The sequence below is a fragment of the Mustelus asterias genome, chromosome 17 (assembly GCF_964213995.1).
Source record: "Mustelus asterias chromosome 17, sMusAst1.hap1.1, whole genome shotgun sequence".
NCBI classification, from domain to species: Eukaryota; Metazoa; Chordata; class Chondrichthyes; order Carcharhiniformes; family Triakidae; genus Mustelus; species Mustelus asterias.
The window spans coordinates 59,113,031-59,136,944 of NC_135817.1; the positions used below are offsets into that span (position 1 = coordinate 59,113,031).

A 23,914-nucleotide genomic window follows, 5' to 3' on the forward strand; every position below is an offset into this window, starting at 1 on the left:
ACATATCTAGAAACAGAAGCAAGATCAGAGTATGCTGGAAAAACCCAGCTGGTCTGGCAGCATCTGTAGGGAGATACAGATCTGCCAGCTTTGCTGGGTTCTTTCCAGCATTTGTTGTTGCTTCAGATTTCAGCATCTGCAGTATTTCGCTCATGTCTAGAAGCTGGTTGTGTTGAGGGGCCTAAACAGAATGGCTAGGAAAGACCACTTTGTTTCGGTGTTCTACTATTGGATAAGTCCTGTGACTATTGAAATATATCACAGTTGAAAAATGAACACTGCTAGTGGGGGAAGGAGGAGAACAGCTTTAGTATCAGTCACTGCACAGAGAGACAGAAAATCCAGAAGATCAAGTGCAAACACCCATACTCATTCTGTTTGATATCAATGTATCACTGATCGCTTTTACAGCAATAGTGCACTTTACATCCTCAACAATTCATTCAGCCAGCACTTCTGTCCACCTTGTATGCCAAACTGATTTTGCCAGAACTTCACAACATGACATAGCCACGTTGCACAGCATTGCAGCAACAATGAAACAACTGAACGAATGCACACTCTTTCACGTGCAGTTGTTTTAAAGTCAAGCATTACTTTTATTTTATTTTCTGTTCAAAGTCCTGTCCAAAAAATGCATTGCATGCTTACTGAGTATGCAGCGTACAGTTCGGTTCCTTGCCACTCTTGCAGTTTTCAGGGAAAAGTGGGTGGAGTGAGGAAATGCTTCCAAAAACAGCAATGCAAAACCCCAGAGAATTTTATAATCTCAAATAATATAAATGGAACTCAATTTATTTCGTTAAATTCTGGTCAGAAAATATTCTGACCAGCATGGTCAATACTGAAACTTGAAATACCATTCACACTCAAAAAGAGAAAATACTGGAAAATCTCAGCAGGTCTGACAGCATCTGTGGAGAGAGAATAGAGCCAACGTTTCGAGGCTGGATGACCCTTGGGTAAGATTTTCCAGCATTTTCTGCTTTTGTTTCAGATTCCATCATCCACAGTATTTTGTCTTTATTTGGAAATGTTATTGCCTGCAGTAGATTTTTGGTTCCTCCGGAAGCTGCAGCACCATCTGAGTGATATTATAACACTGCTACCAAAGTCACCACTGCCATTGTGTGTTAAGAAATGTAGCTTTATCATGCTTCTTGTAAGGGGATGTTTAAAAGTCAGCTGTGTTTTATTAGATGCCGATTTGTCTGACAAACAGGCAGCTCAAATGTTGAGAAAGCACGATAATGACTGATTTTGGCTAATGGTGTGTTTGTCTAATGTATTTTTGTTCACTTAGGTTTCCTTTGGGGTTTCAGAGTCAGGGTTTGATTAGATTGATTGACAGAGTCATGTGATAAATGGGAGGAGCTAAGCTTGAGGAATGACTGTTTTAGTGTCATTTTTAAAATCCAAGAGCAGTTACTGTTTGGAGCTGTTCAACTCTCTGAAATGATCTCTCTCTCTTTCTCTCTCTCTCTCGAGGTGTTTGAAAAGCTCTAGGACTGTTAACAAGTACAAGCTCATAAGCCGTAAGAGGAATATTGCTTGAATTGGAACTATTAGAGATAGGTTAGCAGTTAAGTATCTTGTCATGATCAAAGATTGTTCAATTGGTAAATGTTAAACTAATTCATTTGTTATGTTAAATTGCGTAATTAACTAAAGTTTGTTTTGATAAAAGCTTCCCAGTTTGTCAATAGAATCACACCTGGAGTAAAACACCTTATCCTCACATTAATGCCAAAATAGCAAATAGTTGGGGTCTAGTCTAACTTCACAATATACCTTGGGGTTTAATTGGAACAGTACTATATTGTAATGAGCTATTATTTAACAGTCTGACAAGACTGTTCCCCTTAGCTAAGGGGAAGAAAATAATTCTGGCTTTTGCAGTCAGTTTGGCTTAGAACAGAGAGGCTTTATTGAAATTATGTTTCACATTACTCTGAAACGATGACTTACCTACCAAAGGTTGTCTGATGCCTTACAGCCACAAGTGCAAAGAGAGGAAATAAAAAGAGCAAAGTGAAAAAAATTGGACAATGATCCATCAAAGCAGCAAAAAGGTTAAGACATGCGAACTATAAATACAGTAGCATAATTTAAGTACATACACCTAAAGCATGATAAATAGATACCAAAATCTAAGCTCACCTTCATTTTAAATAGAAAGCAGTGTAGCATTATTTAATTGTAATGGCAGATTCAAGATGAACAACTTTTAAGTTTGCAATCTACTTATTGTATGTTACTTGATATTGTCACGGGTGGCACGGTAGCACAGTGGTTAGCACTGCTGCATGGTAGCACAGTGGTTAGCACTGCTGCTTCACAGCTCCAGGGTCCTGGGTTCGATTCCCGGCTTGGGTCACTGTCTGTGTGGAGTTTGCACATTCTCCTCGTGTCTGCGTGGGTTTCCTCCGGGTACTCCGGTTTCCTCCCACAGTCCAAAGATGTGCGGGTTAGGTTGATTGGCCAGATTAAAAATTGTCCCTGAGATGTGTAGTTAGCGGGTAAATATGTGGGGGTAGGGCCTGGGTGGGGTTGTGGTCGGTGCAGACTCGATGGGCCGAATGGCCTCCTTCTGCACTGTAGGGTTTCTATGTTTCTATGTTTCATGCTTCAAACAGATTATAGACTTAAAATGCACTATTTCATGTCACTCTAAATGTCAGAATTAGGTTATAAACACTGAGTTTTTAAACTTAATGCAATTTAGCTACGTCCTTGTATTATCTCGGCACATTATAAGAAAAAGTGTACCCCATAACATTAAGCTTATAGTAATGGAAGACTGATGCAATGTCAAAAGGCAATATCTTAATGAAACGAGGCGACAGAATCAAATTTTCTGATGCAAATGTGCAAAGGACAAGACTAGGGGTAACCCACATAGATCAGATTCTTACAAGTAATCAAAATATTACTGTTTATTAGAGCTTACAAGTGATCACAATGTCACTATTTATTAGGGCTTATGGAATTTATAGAGACTGGTGATAACAACATGATTAATATAATCACGCTATCAGCATTGTAAAAACAAGGTCAAACATTAAGAATTTACAACAGTATTCTTAAATTATAGATTCTTCTTCGAAAAGGCAAAGGGAGAAGCTACGCAAAAAAAACCTTGGAAATTTTTTTTAAATTCATGCGTGGGACATGGGTGTCGCTGGCTGGGCCTGCATTTATTGCCCATGCCCTTGGATGGCAGTTGAGAGTCAACCACATTGCTATGGCTCTGGAGTCACATGTAGGACAGACCAGGTAAGGACGGCAGATTTCCTTCCCTAAAGGACATTAGTGAACCAGATGGGTTTTTCCAACAATCGACAATGGTTTCATGGCCATCAGTAGGTTCTTAATTCCAGATATTTTTTTCTTGAATTCCAATTCCATCATCTCCATTTCATCAATCCTGCCATGTTGGGATTTGAACCCAGGACCCCAGAACATGAGCTGAGTTTCTCGATTAATAGTCCAATGATAATACCACTAGGCCATCGTCCCCCCTTGGAAATCTATCCTATATTTTAGGCTGAAGGAAATTAAACTTTGAAACTACAATGTTAAATATACAGGCAAATACTCTAAGTCAATTAAAACTGGAAGAAGAAAAACAAAATATACCAAGTCTACAATCAAAATGTTGGGGAGAGAACTCTCGAGAAAATAGGAATTTACTACAACAAGCCGAAATAGACAGAGGTGCAAAACAGAGTTTATGAATGAGAACAACTGAAATTTTAAACATCATGTGAAAAAATGGGATAATTTGGAAAATTCTAAAAGTTAATAATGGCAGTGAAATTAAAGATAAAATGCTTTTAGATACATCCAAGAGACAAATATTCAAAACATCAAAATACACATGATTTAGAGATTTTCAAAGTCAGCTTTGGGCTTGAAAAGTTGGATTGCATTCGCACTCAAAGAAAAAAAAAGTACAGGAAGAGGCCCTTTGGCCCACCAAGCCTGCGCCGATTACGTTGTCCTATCTAGACCAATCGCTCGTATTCCTCTATTCCCTGCCTATTCATGTGTCTATCCAGATACTCCAGCTGTAGCTTCACGGAAAAACAGTTTTCCTTTGCGTGAACACTGCTGTCATCGACAATGCAACTAAACAAATGGCAAAAACAGCAAGTGATAGAGCTAAGCGATCCCACAACCAATGGATCAGATCTAAACTCTGCAGTCCTTCCATATCCAGTTAAGAATCGTGGTGGACAATTAAAGAACTCACTGGAGGAGGCGCTACAAATATCCCCATCCTCAATGATGGAGGAGCCCAGCACATCAGTGCAAAAGATAAGGCTGACGTACTCGCAGCAATCTTCAGCCAGAAGTGCTGAGTGGATGATCCATCTCGGCCTCCTCCAGTGGTCTCCAGCATCTCAGATGCCAGTCTCCAGCCAATTCGATTCACTCCACATGACATCAAGAAACGGTTGGAGGCACTGGATACTGCAAAGGCAATGGGTCCTAATAACTTTCTGGCAATAGTACTGAAGACTTGTGTTCCAGAACTTGCCACTCCTCTAGCCAAGCTCTTCCAGTACAGTTATAACACTGGCATCTACCCAACAATGTGGAAAATTGCCCAGGTATGTCCCGTACACAAAAAACAGGACAAATTCAACCCAGCCAATTACTACCCAATCAGTCCACTCTTGATCATCAGTAAAGTGATGGAACGAGTCATCAACAGTGTTATCAAGCAGCACCTGCTCAGCAATAACCTGCTCAGTAACGGTCAGTTTGGGTTTCGCCAGGGTCACTCAGCTCCTGACCTCATTACAGCTTTGCTTCAAACATAGACAAAAGAGCTGAATTCCAGAGGTGAGGTGAGAGTGACAGCCCTTGACATCAAGGCTGCATTCAATTGAGTGTGGCATCATGGCCTATCCACCATCAACAAGGCACAAGTCAGGAGTGTGATGGAAAACTCCCCACTTGCCTGGATGGGTGCAGTGCCAACAACACAAGAAGCTTGACACCATCCAGGACAAAGCAGCCCACTTGATTGGCACCACATCAACAAACATTCAATCCGTCCACCACCGACGCTCAGTAGCAGCAGTGTGTACTAGCTACAAGATGCACTGCAGCAATTCACCAAAGATCCTTCGATAGCACCTTCCAAACCCACGACCACTTTCATCTAGAAGGACAAGGGCAGCAGATAAATGGGAACACCACCACCTGCAAGTTCCCCTCCAAGCCACTCACTATCCTGACTTGGAAATATATCACCATTCCTTCGCAGTCACTGGGTCAAAATCCTGGAATTCCCTCCCTAACGGCATTATGGGTCAACCTAAAAACATGGACTGCAGCGATTCAAGAAGGCAGCTCACCACCACCTTCTCAACAGCAACTAAGGATGGGCAGTAAATGCTGACCAGCCGGCGACCAGTCCCACGAATGAATAAAAAAAGCACCTATTCATCAATACTGATGCAGAGCTGGGGTTCCATCAGAACCACTTAGGTCCAGGCCTCTTCATAGCCTTAAACCAGACACAGAAAATACAAGAGTACATTTAGAGAGGCACGGCCTGATTACACACAGTCAGCATGGCTTAGTGAGTGGAAAATCATGTCTCACGAATCTGATTGAGTTTTTTGAAGGGGTAACCAAGGTGGCAGATGAGGGCAGTGCAGTTGATGTTGTCTACATGGACTTTAGCATGGCCTCGCATGGTAGGTTGTTGTACAAGGTTAAATCTCACGGGATTCAGTGTGAGGTAGCCAATTAGATACAAAATTGGCTTGACAACAGAAGATGGTTGTAGAGGGTTGTTTTTCAAGCTGGAGGCCTGTGACTAGCAGTGTGCCTTAGGGATCGATGCTGGGTCCACTATTCGGGGAGGGGAGTCGAAAACTAGAGGGCATAGGTTTAAGGTGAGAGGGAAGAGATACAAAAGGATCTAAAAGGGACAATTCTTTCACACAGAGGGTGGAGTGTGTCTGGAACGAGCTGCCAGAAGTAGTAATAGAGGCGGGTACAATTTTGCCTTTTAAAAAGCATTTAGGCGGTTACATGGGTATAGTGGGATATGGGCCAAACGTCGGCAATTGGGACTAGCTCAATGGTAAAAACTGGGCGGCATGGACAAGTTGGGCCGAAAGGCCTGCTTCCATGCTATAAACCTCTATGACTCTACGAGGCAAGAAAATCATGAGTAGTTGCATACTCACAATTGCTATTTTGTGACCCCAGTTTAAAAATGCTTCTATGTGCATTTTGGAGTAGAGGGTTATCTCAGCTAAGATTTGGCAACATTTACATCTGGGGTGAAGTATGGCTATTTGGGTGGAATAGCAATCTTTCATGAACAATGCATCAGGATAAGTCAGTGCCTTTAACAGCAGCAAGAAAACTAAAAAAAGAAACTGATTTATGACCATGTCCTTTTTCATTTTTCAGTCCTAGTTTAAGTCTTATTTTAAAGAAATATAAAGATTATGGCTAGAATGTTAGAGCTGTTCACGCTGTAACATTCTGGCTAAAATCTTTGTTTCACTTATTTTCCCATTTATATTTCACTATATTTTCCCATCCCATTGCAGTGAATGGAGATATGGCTGGGTGCCAAATTCTCAGACTTCACTACAGCGGGAGTAAGATTGAACAGCTGGTAAGATTGCGCTCACTGTCTCTGAAGACTAATCTTTGCATAAAAGAGAAATTATTTTCCTACAGAAGGCCACGCAAACACTTACCAACTGTTGGTCTCAACCCTTCCAAGTATGTTTTGTCTTGAAGGTTGTCTACAGTGGAAATTACTTTTGCTCCTCGATGATGAGCCAATTGAACAACAATGGTACCAAAAGGCTAGAAGAGAATGACAGGCCATTAGGTAGTACTCAGAGACAAGAAGTATTCAGTGCAATGAACTACTTTATTTATAGTGGCACCACTTGATACAACACATCCTTCTATTAGTCAGAGCAAGTATATCGCACTTCTGCTGATGCTTACCATCAATATAAATGAGCCAAACTCTTTAGCTGGGAAGAAATTAATTTCAAATCTAATCTCCCTTTCTAAAACAGATACAGACTGCAAGAGTTCAAGAAAATTCCACAACACAGGCATTTCTCAACACAAAACATATTACAAGAAATACTAAATAACAATCAGATAGTTAGGAAGGAAACTAAAATAGTAAGAAACTAAATAGTATTTAACAAAAGAATGGACCGGAGATAGTTAACATGTTAAATGATAACAACTTAAGTTTTTACTAGGAACAATAATAACAAATTCAATACAAGGTATTACACACACATCGCATCTATTCAGACTGAAATCTTAGTAAGTGAGCCATAATCTGCTCGAATCATCTTCGATCCTGGCACAAACTTTGTACTGATTTTAAGTAAAGTAAAAAGTAAAGTTTATTTATTAGTCACAAGTAAGGCTTACATTAACACTGCAATGAAGTTACTGTGAAAATCCCCTCGTCACCACTCTCTGGCGGCGCCTGTTCGGGAACATTTAGGGAGAATTTAGCATGGCCAATGCACCTAACCAGCACGTCTGGTGCTGTGAGGCAGCAGTGCTAACCACTGTGCCGATGTTATTATTTCTTCCTTCTCCCAGACCACTATTTCAGGGAAATAAAAACACTGTTGGGAATCTTGGCACCCTGAACTCAGCTCTGTTAAGTTTCTGCATCACTTTCACCTCCACCATCCATCTATTATCCCTGAAATCCTCATTCATGCCTTTATCGCCTCAACTTAATTATTCCAATATTCGTCCAGCCAGCTTTCCATCCTTCACCTTCTCCAAGTCAAAACTGTGGTCTGCATCTTGAAGCAGTAAATATGGAGGGGGTTCTCTGGAATATTGCAAAATGGTAGCAGAGCCATCTCTGGCAATTACAGATCCATTAGCCTGATGTCAGTAATGAGAAAATGAATGGAATCAATCAGCAGAAAGAATTGGAAGGATTCCCACCCTGCCCCGCCCCCTGCACATTTTAGATTCAGCACAGAAGGAGGTCATTTGGCCCATCGTGTCCATGCCAGTCAACACAGATCTGACTACACTAATCCCATTATCCGGTGCTTGGACCCATAACCCTGGAAGTTATGGCAACACAAGTGAATATCTAAATACTTCTTAAATATTACGAGAGTTCCTGACTCAACCACCCTTTCAGGCAGTGAGTTCCAGACTCTCACCACCCTCTGGGTGAAAAGGTTCCTCCTCAACTCTCCTCTTAGCCTCTTATCTTAAATCCATGTCCACTGATTATTGACCTCTCTAATAATGGCAAAAACGCTTTCCTATCCATGGTGTAATATTATCCAGCTTGATTGACCTTCACTACTTCAGGGAAAGCAGCAGGCAGTATTCCAGTTTAAATTTATTTATTAGTGTCACAAGTAGGCTTACATTAACGCTGCAACTAAGTTACTGTGAAAATGATTGTGGCCTAACCAACATTCCAACATGACCTCCCTGCTCTTGTATTCTATGCCTCAGCTAACAAAGGCAAGTATTCCATTTGCCTGCTGAACCACTTTATCTTCCTGCCTTGCCACCTTCAAGGATCTGTAGATATGCACTCCAAGGTTCCTTTAATCTTCAGTACTTTCCAGGGTCCTACCATTTATAGTATAATCCTTTGCCTTACTTGCCCTTTCCAAGTGCATTACCTCACACTTTTCCAGGTTGAATTCCATTTGCCACTGCTCTGCCCACCTGACCAGTCCTTTGATATCCTCCTGCAGTTTACAGCTTTCCTCCTCAATACTTAGCACTCTATCAATGTTCGTGTCATCCTTTTTGATCATACCCCCTACATTTAAGTTCAAATCATTAATGTACACCACAATTACCACCAAGCACTGCAAAACCACATTGGAAACAGACTATCAGTCACAGAAACATCTCTACCATCACCCTCTACTTCTTGCCTCTCAGCCAATTATGGATCCAATGTACCATTTACCTTGGATCCCATGGGTCTTTATTTTCTTGACCACTCTGCCATGTAGGACCTTGTCAAAAGTCCATATAGACCATAGCAAATGCATTAACCCCACGGCTGGGGAGGGCAGTCAGTGGGATGAGAAGATCCCACCAACTGGAACTGCCAGAAAATCCTGCCCAAATATGAAAAGTAAGGGTAATATTGTGTGAAAAGTAACCTAATAATTGATGACCAGTTCGGTTTTTGAAGGATAAACCTTATCTGACCATTCATAATATCATTTTTTGGAGGCAGGACACCAAGAGGACTTTGCATAATGCAATGTATCTTGATTTCCAACAAGGATCAGGTGACCCTTACAAATGAAGGTGTCCATGTATTAAGGGCAAAACATTGATCAGCTGGTTAAAAAAGGATGTAAAATGGGAGGTCACAATGGTGTAGTGGGCTTGAATATGATGTTCCAACAATCTATGCTGTACCCCTCCTATTGCTGGTATCATAAACATCCTGAAATTACAGCTTCAATGAAAAGTAGTTACATTTGCATATTCCATAATGACTTTGGACTCTGAGAAGCCAGCCAAGATCTTAGATAAATTTGGACAGGGTTATAAAAACATGAGTTATATCTACTCCTGTGTTATCCAATACATTAGCCACATTTGAACACTAATTATAGTCAACTGCAATACTGTCCATGATGGATTATTTACTAGATTTTGCTTTGCTGGCAATGGTACAGATGGTTATACATTAAGACTTACAAAATTATACAGATATTTGCCTTGCATGAAGGCAGAGTCCTGGCCAAAGCTTTATGTAAATTATCTTAGTCTCAAAGGAAGTAGTTCATACTGATCAATCTTAACATGTACATTGTTGTCAATAATAGAAAACCTCAGACAATCCAACAAAGATAAAAATGTTATTGTCACAAACTGTTGAAAATTAAACGTAGAGGTGGTTATTCAAATTTGCTGTGGCATCAACCAGCATAGTTGTAAAAAAAAAACTGAAAGGCTTGGGATGATTTGTATTGGGGATTATACTAAATATATCATTATCAGTAATTACTGCATTCATAATGCCACTATGGGCTTGTTTGAAATTAATAATTTCATCTGATAACTAAATTTGATCAGCAGCTTCCAGAGTTTATTTTAACCATATCAATAAACCAAGGTAATATCAATGAACATTAAGTATCAAGGTTGTCTGCATCTGTGAAAATACTGTTTACGATCCCATATCTTGTGCCAAACACTGCATTATGCTCCAGGCAACATATCATCCACAAGGTTTGTTAAAACTGAATCTATCATCTTAGATACATATTAATCGCTGCTGTCATTTTTTTCTGTCTTTCAAGTGTACAGTGGACGGTGAAGCCACTGTGTTTATATTCTAGGTAATTCCCCTAATAGGAAAAACAGAAACTGGACTGTTCAGTGCCAGGGTTCAGTGAGCTTATACACCATAAACAAGGGATTACAGTAGGAGGCTTAAGTGAGGGATTTCATTTTTTAAACATGAGAGCTTTTATTTTAAAAACAGATCTGAAATCTCAAAATCCTCTCCAATTTATACACTGTGCACTATTCCCCAATTGAATCCAGCCATTAAATTTTGTTAAGGGAAGTACTTTTTTAATTGAAATTTTATATTTGAAAGGTTTATAGCCCAATTTGTGCAGACACTTGCTGTGTAATTTGTCTAACTTGCATATAGATTCAGTGACTGTAAATTAATAAGTAAATAACATGTTGAGTAGTAAACAGGTTATTCACTGAACAAGAACGTGAAATAGCAACTACTAAAACAACCAGATATCAAGGGTGCCAAGGTTGAAAGTATTTCTTATGCTGCTCTGCAAACAGGAAAAGACTATAAAGGTTTCTCCCTCTCCCTCAACTCAACCCCTTTTAGTCTCCTTTTGCTATAAGCTGCCTTCTGTTTCTCGGGAGCTAAAGCCTTGCACAGAGTCAACCATGTTAGAAACCCTACAGTGTAGAAGAAAACCATTCGGCCCATCAGTCTGCACTGACAACAATCCCAACTAGGCCCTATTCCCGTAACCCCACATATTTACCCCGCTAATCCCCCTCACCTACACATCCCCAGGACACGAAGGGGCAATTTAAAACGGCCAATGCACCGACCTGCACATCTTTGGACTGTGGGAGGAAGCCGGAGCACCCGGAGGAAACCCACACAGACAGAGAGAGAACGTGCAAACTCCACACAGACAGACAGGTCTCTGGAGTTGTGAGGCAGCAATGCTAACCACTGTGCCATTGTGATATCATCAAAACCGACAATCTGGGAAGACAGGTCCTTGGATCTCCACAGGCTGGATTAGGCAGCGATGGGAGAACTCCAGTGTTGAAAAGAGATCGAATATATCAAAGAATTGTTCACAAAATGAGAAAACCTTGTTTGAATATTTGCAAGTGATTTCAGTGGATTTCAGAAATTCAATGCTTATTAATTTAACAAGAAACAGTGATGAGGTCAAATTATTATAAAATATTTTATGTTCGAGAATACTAAAAACTACATGGGCAGTCTAAGTATGCAATAAGGAAACCATTGTAAAAGGACAAAGCAGCTACTGATATACATAGCACAGAGGTTGAGCAGATCAGAAAGGTCAATCACAGACTGTCCAAAACAGAGTTTAAATAATGGACGATGTCTGCTGATAACAGCAAAAGAGATGTAAATATCAAATTCAGAGCTCTCAGGACAATAGATTAATGAACCAAAATCCCATACAATGGGACAGGTTTGTGTTGCATCACGAAGGACAAGATAATCCTGACTGTCCTACAACTGTGTGGTAATAGCAATTAACAGGCTTTTTAAAAGGAGAATAAATCTGTTATGTTTTGGTAACTGGCAAGGACTAACCAGACCTCATACCATAACCAAACAGGCTTTTAATACATACATTTGCTCCTTCCATTACTAGCACGGTTGTCCCAGCACTAATATGAGAATGTGTGTGCAGGGCCATGTAAGCACGCAATCCATCACGAATAGTTCCTGCAGCATCCACCCAGCTCACATTTTCAGGTTTAGTTACTGCATTTAAAAACAAATATATTAGAAGCAAATAGCACAGAAGTACAAAACTGTTTGTTCAATAACTTACTGATAAAAGGAAGTGGAACAGAAGTTAGAGGAGATGACTAAAGGCATGATGAGGTAGATTTGCAAAGATGTGTGAAGGCAGACATTTCCCAAAAGTCATACGTTAGTCTAAGTGGAGAGGAAAAAGGATTGGGTTAATCTAACATTAAAACTTTTGAGAAGCTTTCATGAAACAACCAGGAGAACATGGATTCAAGCTTCAACCAGAACTGCACGGTCTCAACTTCAAAAAGCACATCATGGGTTAAATGGTTGAAAGGGAACAATTAGCTACAAAACCATGCATTAAAAAGGAAACAATTTATCAGAAAGCTGATCACCCACATGTGGTATTTTGGGTAAGAGTGTTGGTGCATTTTTTGCCCTATTCAGCTTTTCACAATTACCACAGCAACGGCCAATCACTGCAGGGCCTCCAACGATTGTCATAGAAATCAAGGCTATCCAACCAGAAAATGTGCTGATAGCACACACATACACTCACTGAATCTATGCAATTAACTCTATGCGTGAAGGCCTTAATTTAATTAGGAACACTATAGATGTACTGATGGATTACAGCTGCCGAGGTGGCACCCTGAAACTGAAAGAATGAACATGTTCACTTGTTTTCATACTTAGTGAAAAGAAGTCAGACAGATACAGCTTTATTAGGAGCGAGCTTCTATTTTTCAGAACAAACTGAATATACTATAACAGTTAGGGTCCTTGTGAGCTCTTTTTCCTTGTGGACGATTGCTAGAATACCAGGGAGTCAACATTATTTTTGTATTTATTCCATCGAGCTCAAAATCATTATAGCTCACAAGTTGATCGCTCATATCCACTTTTTAAATTCTTCTGTCAGCATGGGATCTGTCTTCTTTTTGCTTCTTCCTCTCTCAATGATTCAGTTAATTCCTTGTGGCAATATTTGTATGTTTATTCACTATCCTTTCCTCTCCTTCCTTTCCCTATATTTTTCTCCTGCTCTTTCAAAATTTCCACATTTGTTGTTTGCTCTTGGATAATGAATTATTCCACAGCTGAAGAATTATCCCATGTTCACCACTAAATCATTAGTTTTCCCCATGTTCCTTAGCTCTTCACATGGCATTGATCTTCAGCTGACAGGTGGTGTCTTTCACTTCTTCGATCTTCATCTTCAACATGGCAATAACATCAGAATACTTATCACCTCAGCAGCTCCAATGAGGTGCTGCTAAAAACAAAAAATCAAAACGCCTCACTAATCTCGGATTCACAGCAAAGATATCATGCAACATCGAGGATGTGGAATTCACGGGGCTGGTGGACGTTTAAGTGACTCCTTACACATTTCTAAATCCCACACCGAGAGTCTGAGCCTGGGAGAATAGCACTGGATCCAGAATGAAGCAATGTCAAACAACTCAGAGAAGGATAATTCAGTGACAAAAGGGGCAGAGCAGCCAGACTTGGTAAGCACCCAGGGATTGTGGCCTACTCATTCTCTTCTACACATTCAGCATTTCCTTTCAATTGTTTTCTTATATATTTGAACGAAAACCCCCAAATCATTGGATTTTCCAGTTGCTTGTCATTGCATTTGCATCCCCAGATCTCTCAGCATTCCACTAAGAAGTGACACTATGTAGGAACTTGTGAAATCACAGAATTATAGAAAGGACCAGGCAAAAATTGACAAACCGATCTATTTATCAATATTTAAACAGCAATAAAAAAAGATATGGCCCTGAATTTTTCATGTCAGGCATGCCCACTTGGCAAGCCCAGAAGCAGGTGCAAAACGCACTTCTGGTGATGGTTGCACCTTGAATGCAATTTCACACTGGCTGGCCAATTAATGGACAGTGTGAAACTTGCACTGGGAAAGGCTCAGTACTGCTGGGAAGGTGGGAAGATGGCGGGCGCAGAGAAAAGGGCGAGTGCTGGCTGGTGCTTCTGATGTGCTCCCTCAGCTGCCGTGGAGCTGCAGACTGGTACAAAAAATAAATTGCGATGGTAAAACTATGCAAAGAGTGTTTAGGCAGCACGTTCACACATAAACCTCAGTCCCAGATGCCCTTTCTAATTTTATTTCAGTCTGAACAGTTCATCGCGTCCTCGACAGAGGTAGCAGATAAAACATAAAGGCCGCCTGGCCAACTGATCGGTCCAGCAACCATTGAAGCAGACAGGTCATGTAAAATGGCTTTCAATTGACCCCTTCATGGGCTAAATTGCCTGCATGTCAGTAGGCATGCTTCTGACTCTCATGTGTACCCACTGACCGAAATAGGGCATGAGTGTGTCAGGACATGAACCCAACATCTTCTCACACGATTTCACATGCTTCCGGGTTGGACATCTGCCCGCTTGAGCAATGTAAAATTCTGGTCATGGAGACGTTAAAATGATAGAAACCAATTTATCAATAGTTAGTGTGTATACATTCTGGTCACATTTTTTCACAAGAACCAAAATAAAACTCATTTCTTTCATGGAATTGGATAAAGGAAGGATGATAACTACAGATACAACAAAGCATGCGTATCACATTATTGCATTTAAACATACCAAGACTGTGTTCGTGAACCAGCAGAGTATCGGAGAGCCCAGATTCTTTATAATCCAAAGGCAGAATACCTGTGAGATGGACAGCACAATGACCACATTAGCACTGCAATTTAAAAAGAACATTTGTGGAAATGTCAAACATGTATTGGCTTCACTTACCTACAACTTCATCATTCGGCTTAAAGAAGCTCACCTTTGGTCCAACTGAAGAAGTAAATTAAGATCATTATATATAATGTTTCAAAAAAAATGTGTATTATAGATGACAATTTCATCTATTAACATTTGTAAAAATGAAATAATTCAAACAGCCAAGAATTCTTCACAATCAAATGATTGCAATTTTTTTGGAGAATTCCACCCCTTGAACATTTTCAAGACTGAGATTGATCGGCTTTTAATTAATAGGGGAATTAAGGGTTATGGAGATAGGGCATGAAAGTGGGTTTAGTGAGTGTTAGATCAGGCATGATCTTATTAAATGGCTGGACAGGCTCAAGGGGTTGAATGACCCACTCTTGTTCCTATTTCTTATGGTCTTAGTGTCCAAGAACACTTCGCCATTAAAATCAACATTCTAGAATGATGAAGAGGACTAAAAACAATCTTGAAATCATCAGAAATGTTATTTTCCTTCCCTCTATCAACATAGTGGGATACACAGGCTTCACAGTTGTGGCCAGTAACAATATAGGCAATAGAAGGGAGAAGTCAATCAGGAATCCTGCTCTTGACTGCTATCCTGTGACATATTACAACTTGAGTTTGACTGACTTTTAGGGGAGGATAGTTTTGGGCTTAAATTGGATGCTATTCATGGTCAAAGGATTAGTTTTCATCACTGCTGAGGCCTACAAATAAAGAATGAGCCACGGAATAAAACCCAGCATTTTGGAAAGGAATGCGGAAAACTTCAACATGTTTGTAATTTCCTATTTCTGAAAAAATAAATTTCAACAGCTATTTATGATCAAAGTCAGGAATTTTCTTCTATTTGGAATGGGCAAAACTGAAGGTTTTAAAGTTTATCATTTTATGCCTAGGTTTGTTTTGGAAGAACTGCAATTATTATCCGTGACAGGAAAAGAGTTTTCCTTTTTAAAAAAAGTTTCCTCGGCGCCCAGCTGAAAAATAAAGGCTATGGTGTTATAGCTTCAAAGTACAAGGCTTGAACTCTTCTGACAAAGTCAAAATCTGGAAAACGCACAAGAAAGGCATAGTTCCAGAGCAAGCTGGATTACTTCCTCCCTAATCTATGCATCTGTTTTTAAATGCTTTTATGGTTCCTCTAAATGGAAGCAGATTGTTTCAAACAATTAAACTACTGTATTTAATAAAGTAATTTTAGTTTCCAACTACAGCAACCATTGGTTTCAGCTTTCCAGCAAAGTGATGGGTTCATTCATATACAAGACTGGGTCACAATTTGGGATCTGAAACTGGCTGGGCAGAAGGTGTACATGAGACTTGTGATCAATGGTACTGCATTTCACGTTAGGGGCTGCACTTTTCTACTGGATCAATCATAATCTTGATCTCCCTCTCTACTCCCAGTCTTCTGCTCCTGCGTGTGAAAGAGGGCTACAGCAGTGTGCAGTAACAGACAAATAATCCAATGAGTTTAAATCTCAATTGCAATTTAGTATGAATTCAATTTTAAAGCATCTAGAAATAATAAAAATTAGCAACAGCAATCATATTGCAAAAAGCCCAACTGGTTCTTATTGCCCTTTATGAAGTAAACCAGCTGTCTTTGCACAGTTTGTCTCACATGTGACTTTTGGGTTGAATCCACCAGACTTAACTGTTTTCAGGTCCCTGCCATAGTCACAGATACAGAGTGCCTCCTGGAATGATTTTACAGGAAACACCCAACTAAAAGGCCACATGAAGGATTGGAACTGATTAAGGAAATGAAGCAGGTGGAGGAAGAAGGGAGAGTCAGTGAGTAAGGCTGGTTGGCAGTCTTCATTGTGTATGCAGGGAGAGCACTGCTGATGTGAATGGGATGTGCGAGGACTGGACAAAATGGAGGAGTCGAACATTGAGGCAAAGGCCGGCATTTCTTCATCACCAATGTTAACTTAACTGCAGTCTCTAGAAGATTTGATGGACACTTCAAGCCTCTGTTTGTGGAGAGCTTCAGCTTTGACAATTTGTGTATTCAAATAATAGATTTGTTTGTCATGATGCTCTGACCTCCTATCCTGCATGTGTCTCATGTTACCTGACAATCTGCAAACACAACGTGGCAGGCACTTACATGGGAAAATTGCAACTAATTTTCTGCTGATCAGGCCTAACAAGCTTCCCACCACTGCCAGGTGGGTTGATTTAATTTGTCACATATATTAGTATACAGTGAAAAGTATTGTTTTTTGCGTGCTATACAAAGCATACCGTCCATAGAGAAGGAAAAGAGAGGGTGCAGAATGTACTGTTACAGTTATAGCTGGGGTGTAGAGAAAGATCAACTTAATGCGAGGTAGGTCCATTCAAAAGTCTGATGGCAGCTGGGAAGGAGCCGTTTTTGAGTCGGTTGGTATGTGTCCTCAGACTTTTGTATCTTTTTCCCGACGGAAGAAGGTGAAAGAGAGAATGACAGTTGCTGATACTGGGAAAAGTGAGAAGAGGCAAGAACACATTGGGGAACCAGCATGGCCACATTATCCCAGTCCTCATGTCTCCAAATGTTACAGGTGCCAGGAAAAATTCCTCTGTGTGTTAAATATTATATTTAGGCACAATGGAAGTGTGAGGTACCAGCACCAAGCCCAAATGACCATTCCACATTTGTGTAAATCCAGAAAATGAGTGTTGTCTAGCTAAGTGGGGAAAATAGCCACTAAATGTTCACTTCTTGCCCAAACGCGTGGTTCCTTATAACACATTAAAAATAAGATAATCGGCAGAACCTTTGCTGATCTTCCTTTCTCTTGAGCAGGAATGCTGAAATAAATTATATGTCCCCAACACTGGCCCAGATGAGATTAGCTAACTCTCCATACATCTAGGAACTAGTTTGGGTGGTTAACCTCTGCACCGTGTGCTTCATTTCCTAATGGTGCATGTGGGGGAAAATAACTCTCATTAGAATGCTATCATTTCTCAGCACTAATGCTCTATGCATCACCAGCAAAATAGTACTAAAAGTTTCAAAGCGAGTGTTATTTTACTTGCAACAAAAAGCCATGTGGAAAAAAAAGAACATTTTGTGGATGAGCCCTTGACCAGAGATTAAGGATAGAAAGACCTCATAATTTTGCATTAAAATCCAATCGCATACACTTACCCTCAAGAACCACTCCAGCAACTTCTCTTCCAATTGGTAAAAAATCTTCCTGCAATTTCCGTTCCATCAACAGCTAAATATAAAATAAACTTTTTAAATGGACTAAGAAAAGGATGTTTCCTTCTCAACTGCAAATTTAAGATTTTAAAGAGTCAGTTAGTTAGTTCAATGGGATTTTAAAATCTAACTATGATTCCACATGCTACAGGAGATTTATCTTTGCCGAGAGTAATACAAGCTTAAGTAAAAACAGAAAATGCTGGATAAGCTCAGCAGGTCTGGTACCATCTGTGGAGAGAGAAACAGTTAATGTTTCGAGTTCATGGGACCCTTCTACAGAACTGTTCTGTCGAAGGGTCATATGGACTTGAAATGTTAACTGTGTTTCTTTCTCTCCACAGATGATGCCAGACCTGCTGAATTTATCCAGCATTTTCTGTTTCTATTTCAGATTTCCAGCATCTGCAGCATTTTACCTTTATTTAACATTAGCTTAAGGATTGGGACAAGTTGCTTGTTTCTTTACTGGGCTCTGGTGTTCAGTTGGATTATGGAATAAGGTCCAGACCGCCATTGGCCCTCTTAAGTGGGGTCCACATACTTCTTCTGGATTTTGGAGAGAAGATACACTGATGCATTTGTTTTTTGTTCATGAATATTGATCTTGTGTTAAACCTACCTGGATTTCAGTATCTGTTTCCTAAAGCACATGCAGATATTTTGCTTCTTTCTAAAATATTTAACCAGATGCAAACAGAAAATGAATGTAATTTTCCCTGACCTTGGTAGAAATTTGTCTCCCAAAATTGGCTCACAATTCATTAATACATTAAAAGTGAGCATTAACTGAAATTAAATTAGTCCCATTACAATGGAAGTATAATTATGATGTAATATTAAAACACTTCTGTATTGAGGAAAACAGGCATAAACTTGATTGCATATACATTTAAAAGATAACTACCAGCTGGTCATTTTAGACTTGCTAATGATTAGCAAGCTTGCTAATAACATAGTGCCAAAAGTAAGCCTAGAAGGGAACATAGACATAATAGGACATAGTCCCTTATAATGAAACTTCATTATAGTAATAAAACACTTAATTATTTTTCAAATAACTCTTCCAGTAGCATATGTGCACCCCATCCTTCCTCCACCCAGAAGAGCTCACATTTTTTTAGATTATTGGTCCAACACCTGGCCTTAGGCAACTCTTTCTTCATTTCCACAGCAAAGAAAATCTTGAAACAATTTTGTGAGCATCCTGAAAGCATTAGCTCATTTCACAGAGTAAAGCTATCACACTGGCAGTAGCTGATAACCTTGACGGCTTCTCATTCAAAAGCCAAAGCGTGAAACATATAGAAAAAGTAATAATAGATAAAATATAGAAATAATAATAATAAGACTTAGAGGGTACTGAAGCATCAATATCAAACTCACAGAGCCTTTCCTAGCGAGTTATATCCTGTTAGGGTGCAGAATGGTGCCCAATTGGTTCCCCAAAGTGAGTAGGAAAAATTAGAGGACTAAGTGCCAAGGGTTGCACTCATATTGTCGAGACCAAAGGTCTCAAAGCAGGTTACGGGTCTGCCCTTTTGACTGAAGTCACATGTGGACAAGTTCAAAATATCAATGGGGAGGTAACGAAACTTACAAAGAGGAGCAAAATGATAAATAAAAGTAATGTTTGGTGCAAAAAGGAAAAGAGTTGAAAAAGAATTAGGTTAAACAATAAACGCACCAAAAAACATGTTTAAACAAAATTTGGCATCCTCGAGTTTGAGTATTCTTATATACCAAATGCATATATTAAAGTAAGCTTACCTTTGTATTCACAGGACTGAAAGCACAAACTTTGACCTGTATTTTGACATAATGATCGCTTACGCTAGGGACAGATTCCTAAACAAAAGAAAAATGTTTTGTTAACCAGATGCCTATTAACAAGCCATTGACATTGCTTAACCTTTACTGAATACCTTGTTTGTGCCTCACTGTTGCACAGATGTGCCTCTTGATGAAACCATCCAGTTTGTACTGCAGGATGATTTTACTAACAACATCATGGGGTCAGAAGACAAAAAGCTCATACTCCCAGCACTCATAATACTGTCTGATTACTCTTAGTGTGATGCCTTCAGCTGCCAACGTCTTAAACTCTGGAATTCCCTCCCTAAATTTCTCTCACCTCTTTTTTAGGATGCTCCTTGAAACTTACCTCTTTGATTAAGTTTTTAGTCATCTAATATCTCTTTATATGGCTGGTAACAAATTTATTTGATTATGTTCTTGTGAAGTGCCTTGGGACATTTTTACTGTGTCAAGGTTGCTATATAAATGCAAGTTGCTGTTGAATTTATAGTAAAATAAAACCAGAGAATACTGTAAAACCCTCAGCGGGTTAGGCAACATCCAAACATCATTCTTTATTTTTCTTGGTTTCTCTCTCCAGATGTTGCCTGCTCTGCTGAGCATTTTCCAGCTTTTCTGATTTTATGGGCATGATCTTACCAACTCGCTGTTCCTGTTGATCAGCATGGCGAGCTGGGAAAGTACTGTGCAAAACAAAAGATCAAATTTGCCCCCGGCGAGTAACCGTTTACTATCTTTCGAATGGCACCAACGGCTTTGCACCCAGAAAAGGCGCAAAACTTATTAGCATACATTTTAGTGGGTTTCAATATCATTAGCAAGCTCGGCACTGCTGCTCTCCCCCTCCTGAATGCTTCCCACCTCTCTGGCATGACGTTGTGCCGACGCAAATCACTACTGCTCTATAAAAGTGTAGCTCAGGCACAGCAGTAGCAAAGGGGAGCGAGGAGAGGAGTACCACTGAGCACCAACACCTGGGGCACGGGTGCCTGTGGAGGTCTCAGTCATTGCCATGGTGCAAAATGGGGTTCAGGGCCTGCACGGGTGCAAGGGTTGTGTGGGGCACATGGTGGTCTGCGGAGGGGGGGTGGGGGAGAGCCTTGGGTTGGGAGTCACCACTGCTTGGGGCTCACATTGTGCACATTCCTCCTGCACGCTAGATGACCACCAAGGGGTAGCCTCTTAGATAGAGTCCCAACCCTACTAATGTCGCTCTGGTTCTCCTGGCATCTGTCTGCTGGATACGCTCAGTGGCTTTTTGCTGACATTCCATCCCAGGCCCCACTAACAGTTACAAGCACCAGGCCTGGCAGCTGTCACCCCAATCACAGGCACTCTTGTAGGTGTTAACATGGCTCCTCACATTGCATGGACTCTGCACTGCTCCCTACAATGGCCACCCATCACATGAAAGTCATGAGGGTTCTTCACCATCTGTCTGAACTGCACACCATTCCTGGAAGCCAACGCACCAGACATCCAGGTGGGTGAACGAGGTCTATACTCATGGGTTCCTAATGGGGAGCCTCTCACAGCCACCCTTGAGCTCTCCGTGCCTGCCATGGTGAGGATGTGGCAAGAGTTGGCAGCCCATTGGGGTGGCGGATGGCACTGGGGATGGCGTCAAGTGACCAGCATCCAGACTCATGGGGACATGCCTGTTGGGAGGAAGCAAGGCGCCGGTGATGGATAACCTTATGGACTCTCTCTCTTTCCCCCACCCCTGCACCCCTGGAGCAGAGATGGATTTCGCATTGGAGTTAGTGGAGCTGGCGCTTACACTTGTGGCAGCTGAGGTGGAGGGAGATGGCCGCCTGGAAAGGATAACTCGGAATAGAGGCCACAGCAGGAGGACAGGGGGCTACCGACCAGGGCTACCACTTTCTGCCCCAGGTTCTCGACCTTTGCCGTGTTGGCCTGGGTGCCACACAATGCTGGCACCAACTCAGGCGACTGAAGGTTAGGGGACTCCTGCAAACATCCATGCAGTTACTGGAATGTTACTGATAGCTTCTCATGCTCTACATCTCCAGCATCTTTGGGAGAACGGATCCCAGCAGCCCGGCCCCTGGCTGGGGGCCAGCTGTCTCCATGGCTCCAGGAGAGCTCTGTCTGCCTGAGCCCTCGGATGTTCCGAGCTCCACCTGATGTACGTTTGCGGCTGTGTGGCACTCACTAGAAAGTGTCCCAGAAGCCTCACGACTAACATGTCCCATCGAGGTGACTGTATCTACGCTGGTAGATGGTGCACGTGATGCCTCCCCTGACAGGTCCATGGCACACTCCTCAAAGGGAGCCAGGAGTCGCAGTTTGGGGACCTCATCTTGGGTTTCCCCCCACTTCCTCCTGTTATGGACCACCTTCTCCTGCGGGGACAAAGAAGGGATTGAAAGCCTGATGGATGGAAGGATTGGGGTGTCGTCTGTCAGGGGGTAGTGACAGGGGATGGGTGGGGCAGAGGGGTTGGAGGAAGATGCTCGGGGATCGGGTGCAAGGTGTCAGAGAGTGGATCGACATGGATATTCCAGGTGCATCAGATGGGACTGATGAGAGGATGGGATGGAGACTCAGCCTTGCTGCCTGAATGAAGTCGTTCATTTTCTTTGTGCACTGTGCGCTAATCCTCCATGTCAGTGCGCAAGAACTGATGGCCACTGCCACTGCTTCCCAAGCCACATTACCAGCCCGACCCTTGGGTCACTGACTATCCTGGGGGAAGAAGATAGCTCTCCTCTCCTCCCTGGCGTCCAGCAGCCATCCCAACTCTCCCTCCATAAATTGTGGAGTTGCTCTACAAAGTGCCATCTTGTTGGCATGACTGACTGAGTGTCCATCATCAGTGTTTAAATGCAGGTCCCCTAGTTAATTGCACACACCTGCGGCCACTTCGGGCAAGTCATGCACCTGTTGCATCCATGCCAGCGTGATTTGCATGGAGGTTCTTTTATTGCACTAAATGTTGAAAGATTGAGATGCAGAGCACACTTAAGAGGCTGCACGAAACATCCCCGTTTTCTCACTGTTATGACACGTAGAAATATTTTGGGGAAATTCCACCCCATTTCACATTTCTGATTTGATTTATCATATGTATTAGTATACAGTGACAAGTATTATTTCTTGCGTGCTATACAAAGCATACCTTTCATAGAGAAGAAAACGAGAGAGTGCAGAATGTATTGTTACAGTTTTGTATCTTTTTCCAGCACCCATAGTATTCTGATCTTATTCTTATTATTGGATTTACTTTGGGCCTGACTCTTTTTGGTATGGATCTAAATAAGGGGGCTTATTTGAAAATGTTATTTATCTTCTAGCTTATGTTTGAACTACAGGAGAAAGAACCAAACTTAAGGTATTCTTCTACATGGCTGTGACAAGTGGGAGCATTGCTTGCCAATCATGTTGATTTGTTAACATTGGTGTGGGTTTTCAAGGAGGCAGACTTGATATCAGAATGGACCTGACTTCACAAAAGTGTCTTCTGAATGAGGTAGTTCACTATATTTATAGTGGCAAACAGGAGCCAAATTAAATGATATACTTGACTTGGCTCCTGTTTATTACAAAGCATTATCAGTTCCAGATGAATGGATACTGATTCAAGCAAAGGATTCCTCTGGACTAATTTATTTCTGATTCAGGCTAATGCTACACAATTCTTGTAACCACAACATGTGAATGTGTAATCTTAATTTAAAGCACAAGCATTCTCCAATTATTCAGCTTCTTCTCATCAGCCCAGTAGCAGCTAATCACATTTTGCACTCAAGCAACATGCTAGTCACTTCGCTTCTCACAATCTATGCTCTGAGAACTGTGCTTTCCCCACTCTGGCCTCCTGTGCATCACTCTAAAAGTCACCACAATCAGCAGTGCCCTTAGCCACCTGGCCTTAAGCCCTCAAACGCTCTTCCTAAACCTTTCTTTCTCCCCTGTTCCTTTACGATGTTCCTTAAAACCTATCAAGAGTTTAGTCACCCACTTCAATACCTCCTTTGCTGGCTCATTGTCAGTGTCTAATATGCTACCACACACTTTAAGGGTGCTTGTTATATGTTAAAAAAAAAGTACTGGTCTCTCAATTTTAT

The 23,914-nt window shown here is 41.1% G+C and overlaps 1 protein-coding gene across 2 annotated transcripts in view; it reads right to left on the minus strand.

Annotated features, from left to right (window-relative positions):
- cryzl1 (crystallin, zeta (quinone reductase)-like 1) overlaps window positions 1–23,914 on the minus strand; it is a 54,746-nt gene that overhangs the window by 22,659 nt on the left and 8,173 nt on the right. The window contains exons 3-9 of one of the 2 annotated variants that reach the window (XM_078232774.1): window positions 19,776–19,853; window positions 17,949–18,021; window positions 14,816–14,860; window positions 14,657–14,725; window positions 11,916–12,049; window positions 6,738–6,849; window positions 1,969–1,989 (exon numbers count right to left, since the gene is read on the minus strand). In XM_078232774.1, coding sequence (XP_078088900.1) covers window positions 1,969–1,989; window positions 6,738–6,849; window positions 11,916–12,049; window positions 14,657–14,725; window positions 14,816–14,860; window positions 17,949–18,021; window positions 19,776–19,853 — 532 coding nt within the window. The remainder of the gene's footprint in view (window positions 1–1,968; window positions 1,990–6,737; window positions 6,850–11,915; window positions 12,050–14,656; window positions 14,726–14,815; window positions 14,861–17,948; window positions 18,022–19,775; window positions 19,854–23,914) is intronic. The other variant, XM_078232775.1, reaches the window with a different exon arrangement.